The sequence below is a fragment of the Phytophthora parasitica genome (assembly GCF_000247585.1).
Source record: "Phytophthora parasitica INRA-310 unplaced genomic scaffold supercont2.11, whole genome shotgun sequence".
NCBI lineage: Eukaryota > Oomycota > Peronosporomycetes > Peronosporales > Peronosporaceae > Phytophthora > Phytophthora nicotianae.
The window spans coordinates 1,258,702-1,281,189 of record NW_008648997.1 but is presented as its reverse complement, the minus strand read 5'-3'; the positions used below and the strand labels follow the sequence as shown (position 1 = coordinate 1,281,189).

The 22,488-nt window shown below is 51.7% G+C and overlaps 11 protein-coding genes across 16 annotated transcripts; 6 read left to right on the top strand and 5 right to left on the bottom strand.

Annotated features, from left to right (window-relative positions):
• Positions 1–148: 148 nt before the first annotated feature.
• Positions 149–2,909, bottom strand: PPTG_07339 (hypothetical protein; the record flags this gene model as incomplete). The annotated part of the gene is made up of 5 exons (XM_008901514.1): positions 149–296; positions 373–1,381; positions 1,457–2,442; positions 2,506–2,735; positions 2,814–2,909. 5 exons carry the CDS (start codon positions 2,907–2,909, stop codon positions 149–151), a joined length of 2,469 nt encoding a protein of 822 aa, XP_008899762.1.
• Positions 2,910–3,117: 208 nt separating this feature from the next.
• PPTG_07338 (hypothetical protein) lies at positions 3,118–3,981 on the top strand (the record flags this gene model as incomplete). Its single annotated transcript, XM_008901513.1, has 2 exons — positions 3,118–3,420; positions 3,490–3,981. The coding sequence occupies 2 exons, from the start codon at positions 3,118–3,120 to the stop codon at positions 3,979–3,981; spliced, it is 795 nt and encodes a 264-aa protein (XP_008899761.1).
• Positions 3,982–4,050: 69 nt separating this feature from the next.
• On the bottom strand, positions 4,051–6,486 carry PPTG_07337 (hypothetical protein; the record flags this gene model as incomplete). Its single annotated transcript, XM_008901512.1, has 4 exons — positions 5,285–6,486; positions 4,843–5,219; positions 4,151–4,781; positions 4,051–4,088 (listed from the first exon to the last, which is right to left on the bottom strand). Exons 1-4 carry the CDS (start codon positions 6,360–6,362, stop codon positions 4,051–4,053), a joined length of 2,124 nt encoding a protein of 707 aa, XP_008899760.1. The 5' UTR covers positions 6,363–6,486.
• On the top strand, positions 6,221–8,506 carry PPTG_07336 (hypothetical protein). Its single transcript, XM_008901511.1, has one exon. It carries the CDS (start codon positions 6,409–6,411, stop codon positions 7,993–7,995), a length of 1,587 nt encoding a protein of 528 aa, XP_008899759.1. The 5' UTR covers positions 6,221–6,408; the 3' UTR covers positions 7,996–8,506.
• On the bottom strand, positions 7,769–8,990 carry PPTG_07335 (hypothetical protein). 6 transcript variants are annotated; one of them, XM_008901506.1, is made up of 5 exons: positions 8,861–8,990; positions 8,693–8,782; positions 8,511–8,614; positions 8,376–8,444; positions 7,769–8,314 (listed from the first exon to the last, which is right to left on the bottom strand). In XM_008901506.1, the coding sequence occupies exons 1-5, from the start codon at positions 8,877–8,879 to the stop codon at positions 8,189–8,191; spliced, it is 408 nt and encodes a 135-aa protein (XP_008899754.1). In that variant the 5' UTR covers positions 8,880–8,990; the 3' UTR covers positions 7,769–8,188. The 6 variants fall into 6 exon arrangements, with proteins under 6 accessions (XP_008899754.1, XP_008899755.1, XP_008899756.1 ...); XM_008901507.1 differs by having other exon boundaries at positions 7,769–8,311; XM_008901508.1 differs by having other exon boundaries at positions 8,376–8,614.
• A 1,156-nt stretch (positions 8,991–10,146) lies between these two features.
• PPTG_07334 (hypothetical protein) lies at positions 10,147–14,710 on the top strand. The gene is made up of 2 exons (XM_008901504.1): positions 10,147–12,341; positions 12,544–14,710. The coding sequence occupies exons 1-2, from the start codon at positions 10,364–10,366 to the stop codon at positions 12,555–12,557; spliced, it is 1,992 nt and encodes a 663-aa protein (XP_008899752.1). The 5' UTR covers positions 10,147–10,363; the 3' UTR covers positions 12,558–14,710.
• Positions 12,722–14,981, bottom strand: PPTG_07333 (hypothetical protein; the record flags this gene model as incomplete). The annotated part of the gene is made up of 3 exons (XM_008901503.1): positions 12,722–14,161; positions 14,232–14,764; positions 14,828–14,981. 3 exons carry the CDS (start codon positions 14,979–14,981, stop codon positions 12,722–12,724), a joined length of 2,127 nt encoding a protein of 708 aa, XP_008899751.1.
• A 218-nt stretch (positions 14,982–15,199) lies between these two features.
• Positions 15,200–19,328, top strand: PPTG_07332 (hypothetical protein; the record flags this gene model as incomplete). The annotated part of the gene is made up of 13 exons (XM_008901502.1): positions 15,200–15,307; positions 15,370–15,485; positions 15,555–15,600; positions 15,673–15,831; positions 15,900–15,988; positions 16,060–16,186; positions 16,249–16,445; positions 16,516–16,898; positions 16,962–18,550; positions 18,614–18,704; positions 18,783–18,925; positions 18,994–19,052; positions 19,124–19,328. The coding sequence occupies 13 exons, from the start codon at positions 15,200–15,202 to the stop codon at positions 19,326–19,328; spliced, it is 3,312 nt and encodes a 1,103-aa protein (XP_008899750.1).
• Positions 19,329–19,459: 131 nt separating this feature from the next.
• On the top strand, positions 19,460–20,315 carry PPTG_07331 (hypothetical protein; the record flags this gene model as incomplete). Its single annotated transcript, XM_008901501.1, has 2 exons — positions 19,460–20,112; positions 20,186–20,315. The coding sequence occupies 2 exons, from the start codon at positions 19,460–19,462 to the stop codon at positions 20,313–20,315; spliced, it is 783 nt and encodes a 260-aa protein (XP_008899749.1).
• A 170-nt stretch (positions 20,316–20,485) lies between these two features.
• On the top strand, positions 20,486–21,211 carry PPTG_07330 (hypothetical protein). The gene is made up of 3 exons (XM_008901500.1): positions 20,486–20,652; positions 20,724–20,853; positions 20,918–21,211. Exons 1-3 carry the CDS (start codon positions 20,524–20,526, stop codon positions 21,094–21,096), a joined length of 438 nt encoding a protein of 145 aa, XP_008899748.1. The 5' UTR covers positions 20,486–20,523; the 3' UTR covers positions 21,097–21,211.
• On the bottom strand, positions 21,029–22,437 carry PPTG_07329 (protein disulfide-isomerase domain). Its single transcript, XM_008901499.1, has one exon. The coding sequence runs from the start codon at positions 22,348–22,350 to the stop codon at positions 21,259–21,261; it is 1,092 nt and encodes a 363-aa protein (XP_008899747.1). The 5' UTR covers positions 22,351–22,437; the 3' UTR covers positions 21,029–21,258.
• Positions 22,438–22,488: the final 51 nt, after the last annotated feature.

Here is a 22,488-nt window from a genome sequence, read left to right as displayed (position 1 = left end):
TTCGCTGCCAAGATCCATGGCGCATCGGCTCCATGCCTTCCAGTCCAGTAGAGAATCGCACATTAGTAAAACCTTGCACCTCACACCGTGCTCAGGTTCAGTCTTCATGGCCGCGTTGGCCTAATAATTTACCTACCACACATCGCTCCTATCTGGAATTGTCGGATCTACCAATAACCTTGACCTTGTGCCCCGAGAGATCCTGCCATTGTTTGTCACCGCAGTCATATTGACAGCAGTGCATTCGTCGTTTCCGATCAAAGCCCACAATAGTGCAATTGTACCAGCAATCATATCTGTAAAATTGCGAGGAAAACAACTCGAATAAACAACTCCCCAAGACTAACACCATTGACTAAGAAATAAACGCACCGGAATTTATACACGCTCAGCTCCAGCCCAATGTCGCGCACCGAATTGACGATAGAGTGGCTACAGTCTCCGTTACTGTTGCTTGAAGTCGACACTGACGCAACTGGCAGCGTCGTTCGTTTTTCCTTACGAGGTATAGCGTGATTGTATGGAGATGTCGCCCGGAACTTCTTCAAGGCTCTCAATCCCTTGTGTCCTTGGCGCAGAATGGGAATTGGTATCTGTGGCGGTGGTGAAGACTGACTATCTCTTTGGTTGTTGACGTCCGTGTTAGAGCGAATAAACGCTTCTTTTGACTGTCTTTCAGATACACCGTTGGTCCTGTCATCACCATTTTTCGCTTGTGGTGGAGTCGAAGGTTTTCGAACTGCGTTCGAAATGTACGGACTTGATTTGCCGTGGACAGAGGTGGAGACTCGACGAAGTCTCGGATCCGCCGTAGCAGAACGAGGAGCTGCTCTAATTCGAGGTCCACTAACTTGGCCCGGGGTCGTTCTCTTACTCTGGCTGTTAGGTCGTTGTTGCCGCACCTTGCCCCCCGTGCTGTGCAGTAACTCGGGCTTGGCTGTGACCGCATGCTGTTGCTTGATCAAATTCATCTCCAACTCAATACAGCGATCTAGTTCTGCATCGTTGTGATCGTCGATGTCATTCCCGCAGATCGGACAGGGATCTTCCGTGCCATCCAAGTTTTCACCACTTCCGGATGAATCAGCCCTTTGGTTGTCCCCTGAATGTGACAGAAGTTCAAGCTGTCGCTCCAGCTCGCGCCGTTCGGTTTGAATTTCTTGCAGAATAAGCTCCTGAGCCTTCGCAGCTTGTTCGAGTCTTTCATTTTCCGTGTTCCCGTCAGTAAACGCTGTAATCACGACTGGTTTTGTTCCAAGAGCCTTCAGATCAAGTCGCAATTGGCTCAATTGCAGTGCAGATGATGGTCGGTCGTCGATACCTTGGACACTATTTCGGTTAGCTGGAGGAGCTGAATGTGCTGCTACGATCGCTGTATTATCTCGTAGCTTTCCAGAGAGATGCTGCGGAGTTGTTTTCTCACCCTGTCCAGCGTCCTTCCTCGAAGAAGTTTTACGAAGGCTCGCAACGGTGTGTCGAAGCTTTTGATTCTCAGCAACAAGAGCTGTCTTTTCCTTTGTCAATCGTGCTACCTGTTCTTCAAGTGCGGATAGTTGCTGGTGAGAACCGCTTTGCTTCAACAATAATTTCAGCCGGGAAATCTCTCGTTGTGCCTGTGCTAACAGAATCGCATCGTCCACTAATTCATTCACTTTCACTCGAATTGTCACGGACTTAGCTCGGTCTGCAAATTGAAGCGTAGAAATGGTCTCGTCAACTGCGGACTCGGACGGAGAGATGGTTGCAATGACTACCGTTCGAGTATTGCCTCCGAGACTATCTTGAAGTAGACGTGTCAGTTTGGAGTCACGATAAGGGATATGTGTCCGCTTTGGGTTAACGAGAGCCGAAATGACATTCCCCAAAGCTGATAAACTCTGGTTAATGCTTGTCAACTCTTTGCTGCGATCGCTACCTGTAACAACAGCTGAGTCCCATTTCTCGGACCCGGCCAAGTCGACGAGATTGAGTTTTGCTCGCCGAATAATAGTCGTTGCGCTCTCTAATCCTCGCGACTCGACTTCAATTGCGAGCTGCAATAATGCGTGGCTGCGACTGCTTTTTTCATTGTACGTTGTTGCGCGAATCGCTCGATTTCGATTGCCTGTTTTCAATAGTTGCAAAGTTTCTTGGAGATTCGTGACGCGAAACTCGGAGAGTCCGCTAACGTAGATCTGCTTGGCATTGCCCTTGATCATTTCTCGGACAGCAAGTGGATCTTTCATACGTTTTTTGTTTTCCTGTAGCAAGTCATAGACGTCGTTGTTGTAAATCTGCATATAAGAGCAGTGGACGACACCAGCCGAGCCGTGGCGACTGATTGACTGGAGCTCTTCAAACAAACTCTCGATCGCGCGAGGGATCACTCCCCAAGTTGGAGACGATTCGGGGGCTTCCGGGCTTAAGCTGGTCGTAGCGAGATGGTGCTCTAAATCCTGCCCTCTACGGAGTAGAATGAGTTAGCCAACAACTCGAAACGCAACAATTGCCAACGTATTTACTCACAACATCGTATGCGTTTTACCTGTTCCTGTCTGGCCATAAGCAAAAATTGTACAGTTAAAGCCTTGGGCTACTTGTTGCACGCCGTCGCGGAGGTAATCGAAAACATCGGATTGGTTTGTCATCTCGTTGAATACTCGATCGTAAGAGTACCGAAGTTCACGTTCTACCTCCTGCTCCGATTTCCTTTTACATACAAAGATTTGTCCTCCTTCATCGTCTACAGTGAGAGTCTGGCAGCCAAAAACAGAGCAAACATTGGTAAGAGGTTACATGAGTTATCAGCGTTTGACACAAATTGGGCAACATACATGGTGACATGAGTTCTGTTGAAGCTCGCGATCGTTCGGAGGTCGGACTCGGACCACCACTCGGACGCGTTCTGCAGCTTCAATCGATTCTCCCATTCTCGCATCAGGCAGCTTGGACGAGATACTCAGCTATTTGTTGAAGTCCTGAAAATACCCCCACCATTGTAATACAGTAGCAAGCGCATACTTCCTATCTATAGATGAGAATTCATTCGCGTTTGGCTATGGTAAGAAGTGCAATCGCCTTACAGATCACATCATTTCACAGAACTGGATTCAGCCCGTTTGAAAGCGTTTGGATGACATGGAGCACGTGCAGCAATTTCACGAGTATCTGCTTCGACAGCGAACACAAATTCGCAACCACCGACGAACTCTTCAGGCTATGAAAGCGTGCTGGAAGCTGCTGCATCGAACTGATCCGAATACCATGACACGCGAAGAGTATGAGGGAATGTACTCGACATTGTTGTATGAGTTGACAATATGCTGGGACGAAGAGACAAACGATGCCGTTCTGGCCAAGATGTGGCACCGTGATGCGTCGTCGTTTCCAAACCTTGACTTCAATCGATTCTGCTGCTCCATTTTCTTTTTTGTCGAAGTGGTAAGTTCACCTCACTTGTCTTGTTTGACTTCGATCATTGGTGCCAAATTGTTGTCATTGTTCATGTAGTGGGTGCAAGAGATCAAACAAGAAGCGTATGATCGAGTATTCGGCATCATTCAGACGATTCTGGCTGGCCAGGAATATGATCATATACCATCGTCCACAGATTCAAATGAGTCAAACTTCAAACCAACACTTGAGAGCTTCAGTGATGCCTTTGATCGTGATCGAGATCTGGAGAGTATGAACCTGAATATCGGCAAATCGATCATCTTTAACGCTAAAAAGTACTTCCAGCACTTTGGCTTGCCCCAGGATACAATTGAAGCCTCGAACAGTCAACGTTATGGCCACTACGAAGGAGCAACAGCAACCAAGAGACCAAAGTCAGGTTGTTCAAACCCGCAGCTACTTCGCCCAGCGTCATCTCGTCAGTCGCGCCTAAGCGTTTATAACTCTTCTGCAACAGCTCCTCAGAGATCTCCATCAGTAAACGCACCCCGCACCACGAATGCATTCTTGTTAGCTGGAACAATAGCTTTGAAGCCCTCGCAGTGACTTGAATCCAATCAACGAAGCGTTAGTATTGGCAAGATCTCATGTGATCACTTACATATTGAAGACTATTTACAGCAAAGCTGGAGTGTTTGGTCGGAGCATTTCGTCTGCACAAGATTGCATTAGCAACAAAGAATAACAAAACGAAGACAAGTGCAGTAGCAAGTACCATCGGTAGATGCTAACAGAGCATCTGATTCAGTGACACCGATGGACAAGGCTTGTAAAACAGCGAAACTGCTGTCTGCCACTCCACACGATACTATTCCTCCTTGAATTCCAAACTGCCTCGCATTTTTCAGCGAGAAGTACTGCTCTTGAGGGCTCTTCCCCACTGAATAAAAATCTTGCATTGCACACCACTTTACTAAGTCTAGCGACTCGCTCCACGCTAGCACTGATATGAGAAGTTCCGAATCCTTTGTTTCGGGGCATTTCAGGCTGAAAACAGAATTCACAGCTTTCCAATCTGTTGTTGCTGGCGCTGAGCCAGCCTGGTGACTGTCAGATTCTGCGTCCAGAAACTTTTGAACGCCAACTGCAGTGCGTGCACGGCTCCAGCCAGTATTCTCAAATGCATACGATCGTGCTCGATGCGACCAGCTCCTTGCAATATTTAGCTTGTTCAAGACACGTCGAGTTCGACTTGTAAGCAGTAGTTGCCGATCTTTCCGTCGTTGCAGAACGCCTGTAAGTTCGGTCATATCATTTGCTGGAAAACCGATGCGATGAAAAGGACTTGACGCTACTGCCTCCACGTAGAGTTCATGGACGTGCATCGAGACCTCGTAAAGTTGCCCCTGAAAATTCAAAACAATTAGCAGTATAGCCAGCGAGGCACTGTGACACAGGATAGCATACCATTAACAAGTGATCACAGCTACCTGCTTCTTTATAACAGAGTTCAACTTGGTTTAGCACGGTTTCTAAGTCTTCGCAACACCGCATAGACGGTATAACAAGAAGCGACGCGAGAATGGTATTCTGCGCATTGTGAATCGCTTTCACCCAGGATTCTACCTGCGGTCCATAGTCAACAATATCCTTCATCTGGCCATGGGTTGGCCAACACAACCCTTTTAGTTTGGCAGACTCCGGGTACAGTTTAAACAATACAATGTCACGTAGCCCCTTCAAGCTGATCATAACCAAGAAACATGCATTCAGGAAAGTCAACGATGACGTCACCGATGTTGACACTGTAAGTGCACTGCGGACACCATTTGCACAAAGCAACACTACCAAATCGTCTCAAATCAGTGACAACAACACAAAACAGTTATCATCAGAAAAAAATTCCTACCAAATACTCCGTTGGCGACCAGCATCCAGTCGACGAGAATGACTAAGTGAGACGTGGACACACAGCGATAATGAAATCTCCACGTCCTATACACAGCCGTACCCACAACTACAAAGAAGAAAATCGACCCTTGCATCCCCTGATTCACCATTGAAGGCCATGGCGACCGCAAAACTGAGAAGACAAGCATCAGCAACAACTTGATCATGCACATCTGCACTGGCATCTCCGCTGAGTATCTATGGAAAGACGCAAACTGTGGCATGTACAGCTCCAGATATGTATCCGACGTGCCGAGTATAAACTCCAGCTCCTTTCCCTGTATAAAGCGTTCGTGCTTCTCCACGCTCGAATGAACCATCGACTCTCGAATACGGCGGCGTAATGTCCACGGGAGTCCAACCAGAAAGCCCCCACCCATGATACATGTAATAACCAGTACTGCCATTACATGCCCCACGCTACCACAGGTCATACCCATAGGATCGACCGACACTTTGCCATCAGCATTGCAGTTTACCAATCGCAACACGGTCAGCCCCACAGGCACATACAGGAACTGTAGTATCTGCAGTAACACATTCTCCCACGTCACACCGAGCAGCAAGTAGTCACTGCGTCCCTGTTTGTTCCACACTCGCTTGGACACTTGCAGCATCAACACTCCAGTCCACGGCACGAGCGCCCACGCGAGAGCGTAGAGCCAATATTGAGGCATCTCACCCCATAGTGAAAATGACTGCGACGTGGAGCCCATGGCAGCGCCTGTGGCTCGGAAACTGAAGAAGTCAAGAGAGAATGCGTTGGCCCAACGGGTGGCCTCCAGCCAGCGAGCAGGCCAGGGCCAGGGCTGCGATAGCTGCCACATGAGTGCGAAGAGCTGCACGCCATCGGTCAGCACTAGCGCCTTCTCCGGCCATAGCCGACTGACCTGGCGGCTTCTAGAAGGGTTCACAAACGCCCGACTCCAGTACGCGGCGTCCTTCCTGTCGTCAGTGGCGCCGTCTTCCGCGCGCGCACTCCGTTGCGGAATCACCTCTTGCCGTCCCATTTTGCGGATGTTGAAGTGACGGACCATCACTCTGATCTGTTATATCCGGATTTGATTATCCGGACAGGACACGATGACAATGCACGGATCGTTCCTGGCGCTGCTCGCTTGCTTCTCCGTCTCTGCGGCAGCTCAACATCCATTCGGGGACTTGCCACGCTGGGATTTCTGGCCGCCGCTTGCCGGGGGCGCTCGCTTCACGGGCAGATATCTGTCTTCGGAGCCGGGTGGTATCCATTTGAAGCGTCAAAGCTTTGAGCCTATTGATCTCTTCCAGCTGCAGGCAGACGCGCCCAGCACAAACGCACTTTTGTATGGAAATGTGCTACTTGATCCGATCTTTCCAGCTGATATAACGACGGACTCCGCCGTCCAGGCGGCATTCCAGGCAGCTATTAAGTCCATTAAGGCGCACGCGAGTGTCCACGTGTCGCCTGAGATTAAATTGGTGCAGGCAACCATGTTCCCGTTGAAGGTGACGGGTGACAATGGCGAGTCGGAGATGTCCATCTTGCAGGACAGCACTGGAGCCGACGGGCGAATGTACCGCTTCACTAGCCACGTGACGTTCGGCTTCAATTTCTACTTGACGCTGGAGGACGCCAAGTTCAATTTGAGGCACCGAGTGGTTGTGGCGCTGGATCGGGAAGCAGAACACAATGTTTTCCAGCACACATTTGCACCAATAGAGAAGGATGCTGATGGAGAGACAGATGCTGAATGCGGTGTCAGTGAAGACGAATGCTCGGCTGGTCATTCGGGTCCGCGTATCTTGTCGTATAATGTCTGGAATACGAACCCGTCGTCAGACGTGTATGGTTCAGGTCGTCGGTGGGATCAGTACTCGAAGCGACTGGACCATCTCGTGAAGTTCGTGGAGGAAGCGCACGCCGACATTATTGGCTTTCAAGAAGTGCGCTATGACGGTGTATTCGGAGATCCCGGCAACCACGCACAAGTAAAGCACTTAGCTGATCGTCTTCCTGGATACCAGTACGTATATCAAGCGGCTATGAGCTATAGTAACTCTAGAATGCCCTATGAGCGCATCGAAGAGGGCCCGTCTATTTGGTCCAAGTTTCCGATCACTTCTACAGATTACTTACTGCTGAGCCGCGATCCGAATGATCCGAACGACTCACACCAGCGACTGTGCCTTCATGCAGTGATAGACTACCCTCACTGGGGCGAAATCGATGTGTACGTGACGCACCTGTCGCTAAGTGAACGATCCAGAGAGCAGACAAAGATCGAGATCTGGGAGTACATGCGCCAAGGTAAGGGCAAAACGCAGGTGCTTCTTGGAGATCTGAACTCGGAGCCTCAATCTCTCGGCATTCGTTTCCTCAGTGGGAAAGCTGGACTTCTGGGTCAGACGACAGACATGAAGGATGCATGGTTGGAAGTACACGAGGAAGCTGAACCTCGCTCTACAGACCTGGACGACCGTCAGCACAAGTTCACGTTCCCTAGCGACAACCCATCAAAGCGTATCGACTTCGTGCTGTACCGTGGTGAAGGACAGGTGAAGGAGTGCAAGATCATTGGCCAAGAGCCCACAGAAGACACTAAGGACTTCCCGGATGATGTCGGCATGCTGCACGCGTCGAGCCCCATATATGCGTCTGATCATCGAGGCGTCATTGTTGAATTCAAGTGAGCGCTACCGGCCCTGCTCAAACTAAAAAGGAGAACGATCGTATCCGCAAAATATCCTCGTTCGTGAATTGTCATCAATATCTTCAAAATGGTGGTGATCATAATGTTGAATGGGATATTGCTGGACCATCGTGCATATATTTTGCATGTTCCTCCATACCCAGTTGTTGCAGGCTTATGACCTTAGCCGCTGTTTACCACCCCTCTCTGCTTGCCTTCAACGACGCTTGCTTGAACAATGCCGTCTGTTCAGCCAACAACTCGTCGCGTGAGGTGGTTTTCGCAGCTGCCTTCCGAGACGCTATCCGCTCTTTCATCTTCTGCAACAACAACGGCGTTAACCAAATGGCAGAGCTGTTGTGACCTCTGAGCCTTATTCACCTGCGACTCTAGCGCCATCGATCCTTGAAGCTCCTGGATTTCTTGTGCATATCGCTGCATCCCAAGGTTCTGCATCAGAACACGCCTAGTCAATAAAAATGCATTAGTTCGATTATCCAAGCCGTTCTCTGCTACCTCCAACGCAGCCATCGCATGCTCCTGTGAGATACGATAATTCTCTTTCTTTGAAGCATTCTCAGCAATTGTGTTGGCCTCAAGTCCGATCACCCGTAAGAGCTCTAAATAGCAACAAAGTCGCGTTAATTAGCAGCGCCTCACCCCAGAGCTGTAATGCCGCACTGCATGGATCATTTTACCCCCAGCACACTCGTTGACCCAGTCGATCGTCTCCTTCGAGATCGGCACGTCGTCGCCCACCACCTCACGCAAAAGCTTCTCGATTGATCCTACTCATGCAACACATACACACACAACCAGCTTTCAGCTTCTTTAAATCCCTACCACGCATCGAACAGGATCGTCACCTTTCGGCAGTGTGGCCATTAGAGCTCACCGATCGTTGCTCTTATGCGTCTGCCACATCAAGTTTACACCAATTCTGCTGTTTAGAAACGCGAGCATAACCAGGCGAAGGAGCATCAACTTATCGAGACCATAATCAGTGCAAAGGGCAACTCCTTGTGTTTGACCTGCTTGCCGACGCTGGATCAATCAGCGATACTGTAGCCTATCGGCCATAGCTGTCCTACTTGCCGTCGATAGTAATTAGTCCTCACTTACGCACCGAGTGCACCAAAAAAGATGAGAGACGGATATTCAGTTGGATGGCCTCTCCGAAGCTCGAGTCGCGACGGCCCGCGCGCACGACCAATGCGATAATACAGCACAGCTAACTCCCCCGCTGTCACACGCCCCACACTGTTTGTGTGAGGAGCTGTCACCACTTCAGCACGTGTTTGTGGTTTCGCGATTGTACATGTTCGTAACGCCGCATTGCACACAAGGAGTTTCCTCTACCGTAGCATCTGATGCTAGCGTGGTGAGTACGTTTTGCGGCTCGGCGAAGTGGCGGACATGGCGTGGTGACGCCCCGAGTGGGAGCCCAACACGGATTCCATGACAATTCGGCAAGCACCACCGAACACGATGCGTTTGTCGGGGTGAACCTAAAATGCAGAGTCTTGGAGTGGAAAGACGACCGAAAAAATGGTCAAGAGGAAAATGAACATCCACGCAAAATTTACGGTATCTGCTTGATTTCCTGACGAAACAAGATCGTGTTGACGCTTAATATGTCAGGGTAGCCACCGCTATCAGCTGAGCCTATTAAACGCTCGAACGCCGAATCCACTACGCTTCAAAACTACGGTGATATCCTATCTCTCGAGCTTCGTTGCAGTGCTCGCGGCATTCAGATTCGAAGGTGCGAAACCGAAGCAGCGAACGATGGCGCGATGACAGGCGATCCCAAGGCGTTCGCGATGTCGAACAGAACCCAAGCAGTGCTCATCTTGGAGTCAATAGACCATTCAAAGTTGGTGTTGTAGCAGTAGATCATTCAAAGTTGGCATTGTAGCAGCAACGCAATACAAACGTGCTACCAGCCATCGCTATCGCCGCTCGATCTTACCAGAGCTTTTTCTGGTTTCAACCACGCTTTCAACGGCGCGAGCCACAATCAAGGCGCAACGGCTGACCAGAGCATCCGGTGGCAGCAGCTTCTGCAGCTGCTCTATGATAATTCGACCCCCATCCCTGGCCGCCTCTCTTCGACTTCGGTGGCCGAATCTTACACACTTCTACCCCGACCCCACATGAGGAGCCAGCTCAGACCGTGAAGGCGTTCAACTCGCGACTCACAACCGAAAGCGCCTAGGGACCGACAATCCTCGTCCAGTATTGGGTAGCAGCTTGGTTCCTTCCCATCTTGGCGCGTTTCTCCCTCCCAACCTGCCTGTCCTCGAAGCGAGTGACAGCGGTATATCTCCACAACCAGATCACAGCACCGACACACAGAACTCCCCACCATGCGAGGCTGGACGGTGATCGCAGCCGCGGCAATGGCAGCGGACGCTGCCTCCGCGTCCGGCGCTGTGTCTGTCTACAACATCAGCGACCCGATGTACGGCACGTGTCGCCTCAAGGGCATCTCGGAGTCCTCGGACAATTTCAAGTTCTACGCGTCAGTGCCCAGCAAGGACTACGCGCTCAACGAGGCTTGTGCTCGCTGCATTACTATCACACGTGACGACGACTCGACAAAGACCACCACTGCGTACGTCTTGGACGTATGTGACGGCTGCGCGTCTGGTACAGTGCAGCTGTCAGGAGACGCGATGGCGGCGCTGGAACTCGACACGACGGACACAACTACCAAGGTCTCGTACCAGTTCGATACGTGCCCCACGTCGCTCATGTCGGGCGACATCAAGGCCTGCCTCATGGACGGCGCCTCGGCAACGTACGTGCCGCTTCAGTTCTACAACTCGCAGAAAGTCATCACGGGTGTGACGATCGATGGCGTCACGGCCACCAGCACGTCCTCGACCTTCCTGTACTCCGCCAACTCGGGCTCGTCCTCCAGTACTTGGTACAAGAGTGTCGAGTTCTCAGTCACATCCGACGATGGCGAGACACTGAACAGCTCATTTGCGTTCACCAGCACGTCCGGATGTGCCACATCCAGCGTGCAATTCAACTCGGCATCCACGGAGAACGGTGTCGACGGAAGCACCATCTCTTCCTCGAGTTCATCCGCTGGAGCCATCATTGGCGGTGTCTGTGGCGCTGTAGGTGCGTTGTTGATCATTGTGGGCTCCGTCATCCTTATCCGTCGTCGCAACCGTGCGTCGAAAGATCTGGAAGACCCCGAGAACGACATGGAGAACCAGTATCTGTCCCCTACAGCCAAGCCCAAGGCTGTAGCAGCGGGAGCCTCAACTTTCCACGACAACGATGACAACCACCACCACCCGGCTTCACCTACAGTGGACTACGCCGAGTCGTTCTCACCTGCTGCCAGCTCAAAGGCTCCAAGCTCGCGTCTGAGTGATATTAGCGCGCACGACACGCCCTCCGCTCGTCCTGAGACCCCCGCTGCCACCGTCCCTGCCTCTGTTATTGCTGCATCGGTCGCTGTAGACTCACCGCCGTCATCTGCTTCGTCTGACCACTCGTCGAACGTGTCAGCGCCCTACTCGCACAATTCATCGAACGTGTCTGCGCCCTACTCGCACAACTCGTCAGTGGAGCGTTCTCCGTCGCCAGAACCTGTGTATGTAGCCCCGACGTACGCCTACAGCAACAGCATGGCCACCAGTCCTCGTCGCTCGACTGTGTCGAACGTTAAGACTGTCCCCACTCTGTCTGCCCCGGTGGTGCCGCGTCAGGCTTCCGGCACGAACTTCCACCAATACGATGATGACGTTGAGGAGGACCGATCCAGCTTCGACATTGACGACATGCGTGAGTCGGAGGCTCGTGCTACGTCAACGGACAATTCCCGTCGCTATGGCTCTCAGGCGTATGCGCCTTACAGTGCCGCTGACCCGTACGCTGTGACGGTGACGTCTCCTCAGAGCAACGTCCGTGCCACAAGTCTGCGACGTCCGAGCACCAAGCAGAACTCCATGAGGTCGTCAGGCCGCGAGTCTGGTCGCTACAACAACGAATCGATGCTCTCGGAAGCAGACAGCTACGCTTCAGCACCTCGCCAGACGAACCAGTCGATTCTTTCGAACAGCACGGGGCTGCAATCCGGCCGATCGAACGCGCCGGATAACTACTCGTTCAGCGCGCGACCAAGCATGCCGACGGAGACAACAGCCGGGACGGACTCGGTGCGCGACAGCTACGCGTCTGGGCCTGCTTCGCAGAACATGGATCTGTCTGCATCGCAGCACAGTCTCGGTTCAATGCGCGAGAGCGGTGGCTACAGCCGCGAGTCCCTGAGCATTCTGGGCTATCCTTACTCCAAGAAGAGCGGGCGACACCACAACACTACAGGTTAGCCATCCTTTGACATTTTGATGCCTGGGCAGCAGCTTCCTGGAAGCAGTTAATTCGCTACTTAAAGGCAGTCTGCAGGTAGCTGCTTGCCCTCGAGGCTATTGTATTTGTACTATACTCATGCTTTTTTGCTGAGTACATATCTAAACCATTACGCTCATTTTTGTGTTGTTCTTGTTCTTTTTGCTGCTCTCCTCAGAGATGCAGTTCTAGGGAATTGATTCGACGTGTTACATTATCGGTTTTGGATGAGCGATCAAGCGACAAAGTGGTCAGCAGCGTCAAACAAAAATACCAAGAAACTGTCAAGCCAGTCGCGTGCGTTCGACTAACGTGTTTGCCATTTCAATACGGAGTTATGCTTGTGTTTTTTGTAGTTAATGACCAGAGCGAGCCGGTAAGGACGGACATGCCTTACGCTTGAGTTCGGCGACCCGGATATGCAGGTTTTGGCGGTGTAGTAGCCCCACGAGTCGACCTTGCCGAGTTACCCATATGCTTGAGCACTTGATCATCTCAAACAGCAGGTGAACTTTTTGTAGGGGCGTGTCAGGATCCACTTGGAGCGCAGTCGAGTCGATCTCGAGTAGCGGTTGGACCAGTGCATGGGGGGCTTCTTGGACAAATTTCCGTGCGTTTGGAACGTCGAACACAACTTTAATGGCACTAAGTATTGGCTTGACTTCGGATGTGAATTCAGCTAATATAATGTCTGCGTCCTCCTTTGGTTCAGTTACCAAAGGAATCGCGTTGTATGCTTGCTGTGGCATCTTCAGTGCAGAGCGAAGATAGAATGGATCTTGGTACTCGCTGTCCGTCACCAAGCGGATGGTATTCTCGAGCTCGCAGCGCGCTACACAGCCAACGAAGATCATGCTGGTCGGATTCTCGACAATCGGCAGTGTAAGAGTCGACGTTGCCGTGTTGAGTGTGTGTCTTAGCTGTGCTAGATCTATGTCAGGCGTGAGAATAGGGAACCGCCGCAGCATGGCGTCGCGCGCCTTCAAGCCCTCGAGATCAAGCGTGCATAGATAACTGAAACCTTTCTTCGCAATGACGCTGTCGTACACGGACACTCGAAGCGCACAGCCGACCCCAGAGGCGACAAGAGTCGACAGAATCAACGGAATCGTGTATACAAACTGCCCAGTGAACTCCATGGCGATCACTGCGACGGACGTCGTGTTTGTAGTCGAGGCGACGAAGCCAGCTCCACCCGCTAGTGCGTATCCCCCGGCCACGATTCTAGCTGACGGGAAGATCAAACGAAGAACTTCACCAAATAGCCGACCGAAAGCGGCGCCTGCAATGAATGTTGGAACGAAATCACCGGCAGGGATCGGTAGAGTTGTGGATATTGTCGTCGCTACCAAGCGGATCAAACCAGCCAGGGGGAGGACCATATACACAGACAAGGACAAGTCGGCGTGCCAACGATCCGGCAGCGTGGGTTTATCACTGATTAAATCGGTTAAGGTTTCGCTGAACGACAAACGGCCCAACCCCACGGGCATGCAGAGGATTGCAGCGAGTGGAATGAGCAACACCCATGACACCACTACGACAGACTTCTTTGCTGTCCACGCTCTCCAGTGTTGTCTGAAGGTTGTCGACACGGAGGCGTACATTGCACCAAGAAGACCAGTGAACACAGCCAAAACTGCGAATGCGAGGATCTCGGCAAATCTGAACGACTCAGCCTCAAAGTTTGTGGGGAACATCGGATGATATGCAGCAACCGAGTCTTGATGCACCATGTAGACAGCCTGCCGTGCTAGTAGAGCACTGATTGACACCACGAAAGCACGCCAATAGTTCTACGATAAGCACATCAAAACAGCAAGAGATTAAGCTACTGTACAACGACAAAATACTAGCTTGACCTACCGAAACCACGAAGACTGTGCTTGTAACCTCAATGGCAAACAACGCGCCGCCGATTGGGGCCCGGAATGTGCAGGTAACACCCACAGCACAGGCTGCATTGTAGACGTGTCGCCTCATAATGTCGCTTTCGTAGATTCGATAAAACCACTTCACGTGCTTCATGAGTCGATGTGCTATGATGGACGACGTGTGTACAAATGGCCCTTCCTTGCCGAGAGAGAGGCCACTACTTAAAGCAAGCGCTAGTCCGCCAATCTTGGATATGAGCGTCCTGGCTCGGAGATATTCACTGGCGTCCTCGCGATGATCGTACGAAATGATACTTTTCATTTCAGGAATCCCAGAGCCTGCAGCCATTGGATCGAACACTTCCGTCCACTTTACGCCAGCGATTGCAACGACAATTGTGAAGGCGCTCCAAGCAATAAGATCAATGTACGTGGACTGGTTCTTGGTGGTAGCGTTTAAAAATTCCCGTCGAGTTTTACTCAAGCCCAACACGACCATGTCGATGATATCGTCCACAAGAGATGCTGCCAATGATACTCGAATTAAGGAAATAACACGAGACCACTACTATCATTTCAGTTGCTTACCGGAGACTCCGAGCATCAATAGCAGCAGCGTGAGTCTGCACTCTTTGCGTAGGAATTGCAACCAGCGCTTCGCACGCCATGGCTCTGGCTGCTTGGAGAGAGCGCTTGTCCACTCGCTGCGGAACGACACCTTCCTGATCTCCTTGCCCTCCATCTGCCCTATACTGTACGAGCAAATATTGTTTAGTGGTAGTGCTAGCGAATACTGGCACTCGTTCCGTTTCAGCCGCATGAGATCAGACGAAAACGATCCCAACAAGCACTTCAACTTGTGTCATCTTTTTTAAGTACGATATTTCCCTGTCAAACCTGCTACTGCGACTCAAAGTGCGTTGACGCATCATTCATCGAACTGCAACCGAGGGTGCGAGCATGGCGGCGCGCGGGGCGTTCTTGGCGCCGGTGTTGGTGCCTGTGAGCAGCTGCTTCGTTAACCTCCCGCCTGCATTTGTGCAGGCCTTCGTGGGCGGCCCCGAGTTGGTGCGTCGCCTCCAAATTGCAGCAAATTCTACTGCATTTTGTACTAACTTGTAGCTGTTTAGATGAGTGTCGCGGGGGCTACGATCCTGGAGCTCTCGTGGGAGACACTAGATGGATATGTACAGCGCGTTTGTGTTGGCTGGATTGGCGGTATCGTTAAGGACGGAGCTCTACGCAGGTTTGAAGGAGAATGGACAACGGAGAACATTGACGAAGAGGTTTATAACCGGGGATTTGTGCGTTGCAGTGACATCATTGAAATGCCTATCGAGCTAGCGCGTTGTGTAGGCATCGTAAGGAGAAATCTTGGAGAATTCAGCTGCTTCGGATGACGTTGATTTAGGTTTTATCGGTTTGGTATGCAGCAAGACCACTTGGAGAAGATGCCACAGGCTTTTATTGGGGTGCATGTGGTGGAGGCGTTGCCGATTGCGCGACAAGTGAGCGTTGAGCCTTGCACGCCGGACGACTGGGAGCTGATTCAATTGCATGCTGGGGCTGTCGAGACGGAGCTGCTTCGACAGGTATCGGTCGATGAGTTGCGCATGCTTGTATGAAGTTATTGATGACGAAGATATTGTGTGGGTGCCAGATGTGCGTGGTCAATGACAAGCAAGTGAGTCCCATCTGGATCAACCAGAACACGCTCATTCGCATTCGGGCTTCGCTTCCAGTTGGGATGTGAGTAGGACTTTACTAGGTCAATTCGGTCGTTAGTTTTCGCTAACGACTGAGCTTTGCGTACTTGGTAGGGAGCATGCTCGCTTGACTCCAGCTTCGGAGGTTATTGTGGCACCAAAAGAACGTCAGGTGCAAACGACAGAGAGTGGCATGAGCCCCGATCTGTACTACGAGCAGTCCCCATCGTTGCTTGTTCAGGTAGTTATGACCTCTACTGCGAATGCTGCTGTTCATTTACTGATGCGTGTTTTTTCTTATAGGAAAGTGTAGGCACGCTCCGAAATGATACGGTTGACGAGGTGTGGGTTCATCCGGAATTTCTAGCCATGCTAGATGGAGCAGTGATCTCTGACGCTCCTTCAGACGCGCAAGAAGCTCCTGTCGTAGCGCTTTGGAGTCCTGATTCGAAGTCGACGACCGGTGTCGTATCCGAAACTAACGAGAGCAAACCCACAAGGTGCATCGTCAATAATTTGCCTTTGTTGAAATATGCTCGATGCTAATGCAGCACTTCTTTGACGTGCTAGACAACAACCTGTATGCTATGTCGCGAGATTGAAAGCCTCCTATGACGTTGTGCGGGGCCACATCGCTTTAAACCAAGGCGCGACTGCCAGCTTGGGTACCCGAGCGCGTGAGTCAATTCTTCTTCGCGTTCTAAAGCTACCGGAGCTCCCGCCTTCTTCGGTGACTTTATTCATCAATCCAGAAGGCCCCAATGGTGCTAACTCCACACTGACTGGTCACGTCCAACAAGCATTTCTGCGCTGGAGTAGCTCACCCAACTGTAGTCATGTGATCAGCTCAGGCTCAGTTTTTTGTCTTGAACTGGATAATGGAAAAGCTGTCGAAGCAGTTGCTGACGTCCAATACGACGCCGAAGAAGTTTTCAACGCTGAGCAGCTGAAAGGTAAATAGCTGGTCTCCATTGCTTATGATCAATATTTTCGTTTACTCACTGATTCTATTGCAGATGTTCCAGTTGGTGCTATTGAGAAATACACTGTGCTGGGTGGGAGCCATGGACACGTTCTATCGATGAACCAATTGACCGTGAAGAGTGCTGCCGGTCCCCAGCAAAAAGTGCTAGCGAAAGCGCGGAGCTACGCTTCGTCCATTAGCACGTTGAATCTATCAGTGCTGGATTTATCACGGAGCGCGAAGAGCTACTCTACGTTGATGAAAGCTGTGCGACCTGTGCTATCTCAAGACGCTTCAGCTGCGCGAGTTCTGCTGGGTACAAAACCTCCAGGATGTGCCTTATTGCATGGCGAGCGAGGCAGCGGTAAATCGACACTCTTACGCGCTTTGGTGCACGAGGTTCAGTCCTCATCGAAGTTTTCAGCTTACACAACGACGGTCGAGTGCCGAAACTTACGAGGACTCAAGATGGAGTCGGTGAAATCTCGGCTGAACGAGGTGTTTGAAGAGGCTGATACCCATGCGCCTGCTTTGATTGTCCTGGATAACTTGGACGCGCTAGTGCCGGAAGAAGACGAGTCGGCAGGTGCTGCTAACGAGCAATCGCGACGTATAGCAGAGCTGTTATTGGTTTTAATGAACCAGAACTGTCAGCGCATGTGGAAGACAACAGCGGAGTTGAAGGCATCATTTAAACGAGAGTGTGAAGCCATCAAGGGTTTATCTGAAGAACTGAAACAACGCGCACGAAGGAAGCTGTTGGAGACAGTAGGCAATGCTATGCAGAGCAAAAGTGTGGTTGTTGTGGCCGCCGCTCGATCTGACACCAGCATACACAAGACATTGCGAGGATGTGGGCTCTTTGATCGCCCCATTCAAGTGACTTCACCGGATGCAGAGCGGCGTGAAATGTTGATTCGCGAGATGCTGAATATGAAGGTAGACAACGCGAACTCAACTGGCAAAGGAACGGAGGACTCGCGACAAATTGTCGTTGATCCTGCCATTGACTTTGGACTTCTATCATCGTTGACCGAGGGCTACAGTCTCCGTGACTTGTCAAGCGCTACAGACCGAGCCTTGCATCAGATGTTCAAACGCAACGCTCTACAGCCGAGCAAGCGCTCCGAGATGATTCACAAGGTCCAGCAGAGCGACTTTGTGGAAGGCATTGAAGACTTCCAGCCGACGGCATTAATTGGAGTTGATCTCTTTAAGAGCTCGGTAAAGTGGAGCGACGTGGGAGGGTTAAAACATGTGCGAACAGTGCTCAAAGACACGCTGGAGCTTCCTACTCGATATGCGAAGTTATACGACAATACACCGATCAAGCTTCCGGCTGGTATGCTGCTCTATGGCCCCCCTGGATGTGGCAAAACTCTACTGGCTAGTGCAGTGGCGCATGAGTGTGGCTTGAACTTTATCAGTGTGAAGGGCCCTGAAGTATTGAACAAGTATATCGGCGCTAGTGAACAAGCCATCCGCGACCTGTTTGCGCGTGCTGGCTCAGCTGCTCCGTCGGTGCTTTTCCTTGACGAGTTCGATTCGATTGCTCCTCGTCGCGGTGCCGATAATACTGGAGTCACAGATCGTTTGGTGAACCAATTGCTCACGTTCTTGGATGGAGTTGAAGCCAGAAAGGTAAGCTGCTTAGTATTTGCTGGTGTATGTGACATATTTAACGTTGGTTGCTCTGCCTCGCAGGGAGTGTACGTGCTGGCGGCTACAAGTCGACCGGATATGATTGATCCAGCTCTTCTTCGACCTGGACGCCTTGACAAATCCCTATACTGCGGTGCGTATGGACGACGAGATATCTGAAATCTGGGGTGTTGGTTTAGGTACTCATTCATTCGGTATCGATTCTTTGCAGGTTTTCCGAATGAGGAAGAGCGTTTGGACATCCTTCGTGCTGTGTCGAAGGACATGGAGCTGTCCGATGAAGCGCTCGAGTATCTTCCTGAAATTGCAAGAGCCCCGAAAAGCGCTCACTTCTCGGGCGCGGACCTGCAAGCTGTACGTATTGAGCATGTATACCCTCGCTTGATGCTTTTTTGGTTGATGTATGTGTCTTGAATACGCAGATCATGTACTCAGCGCAGCTGGAACTTGTGCACGAAAAGTTAAACGGCGACGGGTCCAAGTACGTTTTCTATTGGCAATTCAGTATCACGCTGTACAACTTCGACTCACTCTTCTTTCTTGTTATTGCAGTCTCATTAACAAGACCCATGTGCAGACGTCGTTCGAGAACGCCAAGCCTTCAACATCCGAGGCCGCACGTCTGCAATTTGAACGTATGTACGCAGGCTTCTCCAAGGCGCGTAACACCGACTTCTCCGTGGCTGAAGCCGACGTTTCTGCCACAAGCGACTCGCTCAAGTCGCACATTGCTCATCAACGGACAGCACTCGCGTAGCAATAAAACGTAGCGAGGTAGTGTCATCATCGTCACTTTTCTGAATATCATCATTAAACCATAGTCACTCTTTCGAGATTTTAGAAAGCTCTTCGAGAAGTATCCCCAGTTCTCAATAGAGCCACAGCAACATGGCGAACATCGTTGGGCTCTCAAGCCTTAATAACAACCACAACGACGATCGGGAGGACGGTGACCAACCCAACCAGTACTATGCAGGTGGTGCCTCGGATCGTGGCGGCGGTAGTGGGCTATCGGTCATTGGGCCTGGAGGCGGTGATGACCACGTGGCCAACATCATCGGCCGGGCTCAGCAGGACGCTCGCGCTGCTGCTGCGGCTGGCGAATCTACGCAGCCACGTCATGTGATCACGTTCTACAGGGAAGGATTCACGGTCAATGATGGCCCGTACCGTGCGCGCTCGGATCCGTCCAACCGCCCATTCCTTGAGGCGCTGGAGAGCGGCCATGTGCCGCAAGAGCTCGAAGGCGAGAACCGCCACGAACCTGTAGAGATCAGTCTTGTTGATAAGCGACAGGAAGACTACGTATCACCTCCCCCACCGGCCTACACGGCGTTCAGCGGGGAAGGCCAGACCATGGGCTCTACGACGTATGCGGCTGAGGAAGTGATCCAAGGGGACACAGTGCCGGCGGAACGCCCCGTGATTGATGACAAGAAACCCTCGACAACGCTGCAGATCCGTCTGCACAATGGCCAGAGACTCAGAGAGACGCTCAACTTGGACCACACTATTCGTGATCTGCATGCCATTATTCAGTTGTACGTGGAGAAGTTGAAGTTGCTATGGTTGAGTTGAGATGACATCCTCATGCTGATGTTATTGTTGCTGCAGGAACGATGCAGGCACACAGCCGTACACTCTGCTGGCAGGCTTCCCGCCTCGTCCTGTGTCGACGGATTTGGCACAGACCATCGAACAGGCTGGACTCAAGGGTGCTGCAGTAACGCAGAAGCTCATTTAAGGCACAGCTCGAGATTGATACAGCCTAAAGCGACAACCGAGCACAGCCAGCTCTCTTTTTGCACTAATGACCTTCCTCCTTACCATTTCGTTCTGTATATTCTATCGATGTTGCTGCTGTTGTGGTGTGTTTAGTTGACGTTAATCTTGCACAACCTATGTGCCATTTCAGCTTTTCATTGGCCGACCACACTGTCATAAGTGTAGCCATGTCTGCTCCGAAACGCGGCGGCAGCACGGCCAAAGCCTTCGCGGGACAGATCTACTCCGCGCTGCGGTATTCCAGCCGCTCTACACCCACCATCAGCGGTGTCGAATGCTCTCGCCTCTGGGTTCAGGTTGACAGCTCAAGTTGCATACAACCAACCTATCAATACCTCACTCATTACAGCCTTTTTACTCCATGTAGGGCGTCGTGGTCGCAACGTCTGAAGAGCGGAAGCAATGCACTGTAGACGACGGCACTGGCGTCTTGCGACTAGAGCTCAAGGTTTTCCTAAAAAATGCGCCTCCAGGAGTCGATGCTCGACCGCAATTGGGTCGGTGGCAATGTCAACAGGAGACGTAGAGTTAGGCGCTGACTTCCTTGTAAACTTCATTTAGGTGACTACATCATGGCTATCGGTCCGATGCAGAAAGTTAAGACAGACGCAGCAGTATCAGTACGCACGTTGGTGGCGCATCAGGTTGTCAAGTTGGATGCCAAGCTGCAACGTGAGCCAATGTGGTTCCTGGAGGTCATCGAATACTGGACGTCCGTCGTAAACACCCCTGCAACATAAAGATCGCTACGAAAGTGCGGAAAGCTGTACATGCTCATTGTCGATCCTTGATGAGGTCCTAACTAACGTACTAGCTACATGCAGTCTGCCTGTAAGGCGGCTATTTTTTTTCTCCTTTCTATCGATCAGCGTTTCAAGCAGCATAGACCCTACGTAATCCTGTTATTCGTCCTTGGGCTTCTGGCCAGTCTTCTTGGCCTCCGCTGCAGACGGCACCTTAGGCGGGAGTTCCTCACCGTCCTTCTGTTCCGCTTCCTTCTCGTCCAGAGCCTTCTTGTACTGCGCCACATCGTCAGCACCAAGCCAGTAGTCCAGCAGAGCCACCAAGATGGCCACAACGATGGCGATTACCAGGATGCCTGCCAGAACAGCCAGCACAGTGTGCTCCGTGGCCCACTCGATGGTAATATCGACGATCTTGGAGAAGAAACCCTCCTCAGGGATCGGTCCAGTCGACTCGGCCTTCTTCCAGCCGCTCTCCACAAAGTCAAGGAACGCAGGGAGCGAGCGACCGCCCTTGTATCTGTACACCTGTCCATCGTTAATGTAGAAAAGCGACGGGTAGCCGTTTACACCGAAGCGCGAGCACACGCGGCGGTGCACAGTGCAGTCCACCTTGGCCACACGGACGTTGCTGCCGTTCTCCTTGAGAGTGCGGCTGAGCTTGTTCCAAGTAGGTGCGAGGCGCTTGCAGTGGCCACACCAGGGCGCGTAGAACTTGATGAGCCACGGATCCTTGCCAGGCAGCACCTGCTCTTCGAACGATGTGGTGGTGAGGTGCACGACAGCGCTCTTGCGCTCGTTCTCCTCGTGCTCGGCAGCTGCGGCCTTGCGCTGCTCCACAAACTCAGCGTAGGACAGAATGCGCTCTCCAAAGTCCTTCTTGTAGCCCTCGGTAGCGTACGCGAGCATGGAGTCCACGTCGCGACGGCCATTGTAGTCGTACGACTTGCCGTCGGTCACGACCTTGAGGGTCGGGTACGAGCCTACACTGAAGCGCTCGCAGACGCTGCGCTCCTTGGTGCAGTCCACCTTGGCCACGTGAATGTCCTTCGCTGCTTCGGACAGGTCGTCGATGGTCGGTGCCAATTTCTGGCAGTGACCGCACCACGGCGCGTAGAATTTGACGAACCACACGCCTTTGGTCGTTTGGTGATCGAATGTAGCCTCGGTCAGCTTCACAGGTTCGGCTTGTGCGCATTGTGCTGCGAAGGCGAAGGCCGCGAGCGCCAGCAACGCGGTGCGGAACTGCATCTTGGGTTCTGGTACGTGGACACTCGGGGGAAACTTGGCGACTTTTGTACTGAGAGGCGGCCTCTTCCGTAATCACGTTGAATAGTGAAACCAAGCTAAAAAATGCCTCCTTAAAATCCAAGTGCACCACATGAAGTT